The 4138-nt window shown below is 46.4% G+C and overlaps 1 protein-coding gene across 1 annotated transcript in view; it reads right to left on the bottom strand.

Annotated features, from left to right (window-relative positions):
- Window positions 1–2488, bottom strand: part of BRAP (BRCA1 associated protein) — a 19419-nt gene extending 16931 nt beyond the window's left edge. The window contains exon 1 of the mRNA XM_008062398.1: window positions 2295–2488. Coding sequence (XP_008060589.1) covers window positions 2295–2425 — 131 coding nt within the window. The 5' untranslated portion in view covers window positions 2426–2488. The remainder of the gene's footprint in view (window positions 1–2294) is intronic.
- Between the last annotated feature and the right edge of the window lie 1650 nt (window positions 2489–4138).

Here is a 4138-nt window from a genome sequence, read left to right as displayed (position 1 = left end):
AAAAAAAAAAAAAAATAACCAGTTAAATTCCTGCCTTCCCCTGCAAAAGAAATTTTGGGTTTTCATTTTCTTTTCCTGATGAGACCCAAGGGAGACCATCCCAGAATGGCCTTTCCTGACATCTCCATGTGTCAGAAAGACCTGGTACGAACACTGCCTCTCAAGGAAGCCCTTCCGGAACACCCGAGTTGGGGGCACCATCTCTCCCTCCTCCAGTCTCCACACTGAATGAATGCATTTATGCACATGTGTAAAGGCCCTCAGACCAAACTTCTCTGAGGAGGAGCTAGGCTTGATTCCTCCCCTCAGCACCTATTATGGTACCATGCATACACTAAGACTCAAAACCCACTCACTAAAAGAAAGCTTGCATCCCTCTGAGGGCTGACGGCATACGACCGGTTGAATTCTAGTCCCAGTTCTGGCATTCTCTGGCCAGGACACTTTGAGCATGTTAATTTTCATCTCTGGGCCCCAGTTTCCTCCTCTATAAAATGAGGTTGAACAAAATGGGATCCCTGAGGAAACTTCCAACCTTAAAATGTTATAGATTTTTTTTAATTAAAAAAATTTTTTTTCTAAAATGTTAAGGTTCTGTGACAGGTAACTTACACCAAAAATAAAATTGGAGTGGTGGGGAACAAAGTGCCCAGAACTTAACTGGTATAGCAGATGGACCCAAGATAAACACTTATGAAATGCACACATCTCAGTGTGGCTTTGTTCAAGGTAACCGGACATTTCTTTGAAAAACTCCCAGAATTGTCTGAGGACAATATGGAATTCGGCAAGATTCCTGTCTAGCTAAACAAGCTAGGGAAGCTAGATATGCTGTGGAAACCCAGCATTTATTTCTTTGCTCACCAATATCTACAATGCACTAGGTCCCCTGCCAGGTGTGAGGGACACAGCTGTGAGCAAGCCAGGCATGGTCCTTGCTCTGTGAAGTTGCCATTCTTCCAGTTACTGGGTCACTAGTGGGTGGGAACAGAGATTTCCCCTTCTAACTCCTAGGCTTTGGAATGTGATCTTCTTCTCCCCTACACTGCTTTGTCTCTCCTGCTCTTCACCGGCCAACTCCTCCTTGTCCTCCAGGAGATGCCACTCCTCAAGTGGCCCTGGCTGGCCAGACCCCAGCTCTCCAGTCACATGCTGCACACTGCTTCTCTGCAACACATATGGCTGTGATTGATTTATCTATCTGTGTGATTTTTTGACTCTCTATTTTTCCCTCTATACTGGGAAGCCCAGAAGGCCAGCCCAGCATCTGATATGCTTTCTAGCTAAGTCCCACAGTACAGTTTGCAAAAAGAGAGTAGCCATCCTTGATTTAGGAGGAAAACAAAAGTATAGGCTCTTCTGTCTGCAACAATGACACCCACGATGAAGGCCTCTAGCACACTGGGAATCAGGAGAGTGTAGGGTGAGCCTCATACTTAGTGACTACTATTGCTACTGGCCACCAAGCCATCAACAGCCCAACAAAGCTAAAACATTAGGCTGCTGCAGCCCAGTTGATAAGAAAGCCAAAGTGAACAGTAGATACCAAGTGCACGAGACAGATGAGATTCCAGATTCAGACTTTGTTTTAGCATAAGAGCCTCAGAGCATTTTTTTTTTTTTTGAGTCGGAGTCTCACTCTATCGCCCAGGCTGGAGTGCAGTAGCACACTCATGGCCACCCCAGCATTGACCTTCTGGACTCCAGCGATCCTTCCACCTCAGCCTTCTAAGCAGCCGGAACTACAGGTGCGTGCTATCACACCTGGCTAATTTTTTATTTGTTGTAGAGATGAGGTCTCACCAAGTTGCCCACATGCTGGTCTCGAACCCACAGGCTCAGGCAATCCACTCGCCTCGGCCTCCCAAAGTGCTGGGATTACAGGCTGAGCCACTGAGCCTGGCCAAACTTTAAAAAAAAAAAAACAACAATTCTCCAGCTCTTGAAAGAACAACTGGGGCAACCTCCTTGGGTCCCCTCCTGTTCTGGGAGCTTTTCTGTCCTCTCAATAAATCCTGCTTTAAAAAAAAAAGGGCAACTCATGCTGCTTTGAGGAATCCTACAAGGATTCAGAATCAGCATTCTAAAATGGATTTGGTCTACCAATGCTGATTTCCATGTGAGCAGAGGAAAGGGAAGGAGAAAAATGGAAGGCCCTTCTGTGTAACCTCTTTACTACTGTGGTGCTAGGTTTATAAAGTCAAATACTTGGAACAATTCATTTTTGGAGGTGGCTCTTTCTAATTCTGGAATATAAAGGGCTCAGATACATGAGGGAAGGCCCCTGCACTCACGTTGTATCATCCCAGCGCTGCAGACACTGGCTGTGGAAGCTGTGGTTACATAAGGTGGTGAGGATGCCGTTCACGGACTCATCCATACGCTCCAGACACACTGTGCACTTGGGGAGCTCAGTCAGGTCCATCACAGGGAGGCTGGCACCCTACAGGGAAACATTTCACATAAGCCTCACTCTTCATCCACCAGCAATATTTTTTTTCTTTGAATAATAGCTTTCTTATTGCTTTTTGACTCCTGACATGGTATTCTCAACATCATTGCTCTATGCAAATCATTTAAATTGGTAAGATTATCATTCATTCATTCAACAAATACTGGTCAAGCACCTCCTATTATTTCTAGCACTGTGTGAGGAACTGGGAATACAGTGATAAACAAAACAGACAAAGATCCCTGCCCTCACAGAGCTGATACTCTAGGAAGGGAGATGGCCACCAAAACCTTAACATACAAATCTCAAATGTTACCAGACTCCTAGCTCAAGCTCTAAATGTCTATAACTATAACAGAACACAAAAGAACAAAACAAGCAGAGAAGCAATGGATCTGATGGACTTTTCCACAGAGTAACTTATAATCGAACACTTGCTTTTTTTTTTTTTGAGTTGGAGTCTCACTCTGTCGCCCAGACTGGAGTGCAGTAGCTGCTCCCGGCCACCGCAACCTCGAACTGCTGGGTTCCGGTGATCCTTCCGCCTCAGCCTTCCAAGTAGCTGGAATTACAGGCACATGCTACCACGCCTGACTGATTTTTTGATTTATTGTAGAGATGAGGTCTCGCTGCCCAGGCGGGTCTCGAACCCGCGGGCTCCGGCAATCCACTCACCTCAGCCTCCCAAAGGCGTGGAATTACAGGCTGAGCCACCGAGCCCAGCAGACAATTGAACACTTTCTACTCAGTGATAATGGCATCAACAACACTGATTTTTATTTATTCACTCATTTAACAAATACTTCCTGAGCCCTTGCTATGTGTAGCAGACATTATTCTAGTGTGAAACAATGGTGAGCAAAAACATTCAATAAGTCCAAAAAAACCAGTCAGTCCCTACCCTCATAGTGCTTTGAATCTACTGGAGGGAGAGACAAAAAAAATCAAATTTATTTTTATTTATCTTTTTGAGTTGGGATCTTACTCCACTGCCCAGGCAAGTGCAGTGGCACGATCACGGATCACCGCAGCCTCGACCTCCTGGGCCCAGGCGACACCTCTGCCTCAGCCTTCCAAGGAACTGGGTATTAATTCCACAAGGACAGGTACATGCCACCACTCCCAGCTAATTTTTTTTTTTGTAGAGGTGAGTCTTACTATGTTGCCCAAGCTGGTCTCCAACTTCTGGACTCAAGTGATCCTTCTGCCTCGGCCTCCCAAAGTATTGGAATTACAGGTGTAAGCTACCACACCAGCCCAAAAATCAAATTAGAAACAAAACAAAAAAACAGTATAGGAGTCTGGGTGCAGTGGCTCAAGTGTGTAATCCAAGCATTTTGGGAGGCCGAGGTGAGGCGATTGCCTGAGCCCACAGGTTCAAAACCAGCCTGGGCAACTTGGTGAGACCTCATCTCTACAATAAATCAAAAAATTAAGCCGGGCTCGGTGGCTCAGCCTGTAATCCCGTGCCATTGGGAGGCTGAGATGAGTGGATTGCCTGAGCCCATGGGTTCGAGACCCGCCTAGGCAGAGAGACCTCATCTCTACAATTAATCAAAATATCAGCCGGGCGTGGTAGTGCATGCCAGTAATTCCAGCTACTTGGAAGGCTGAGGCGGAAGGATCGCCGGAGCCCAGTAGGCGAGGCTGCGGTGGCCAGGAGCAGCCACTACACTCCCGTCTGGG

This window comes from Carlito syrichta, unplaced genomic scaffold (assembly GCF_000164805.1).
Source record: "Carlito syrichta isolate Samal-C Ts95f unplaced genomic scaffold, Tarsius_syrichta-2.0.1 Scaffold305691, whole genome shotgun sequence".
Classification (NCBI taxonomy): domain Eukaryota; kingdom Metazoa; phylum Chordata; class Mammalia; order Primates; family Tarsiidae; genus Carlito; species Carlito syrichta.
This window is presented reverse-complemented; position numbering and strand designations above follow the sequence as displayed.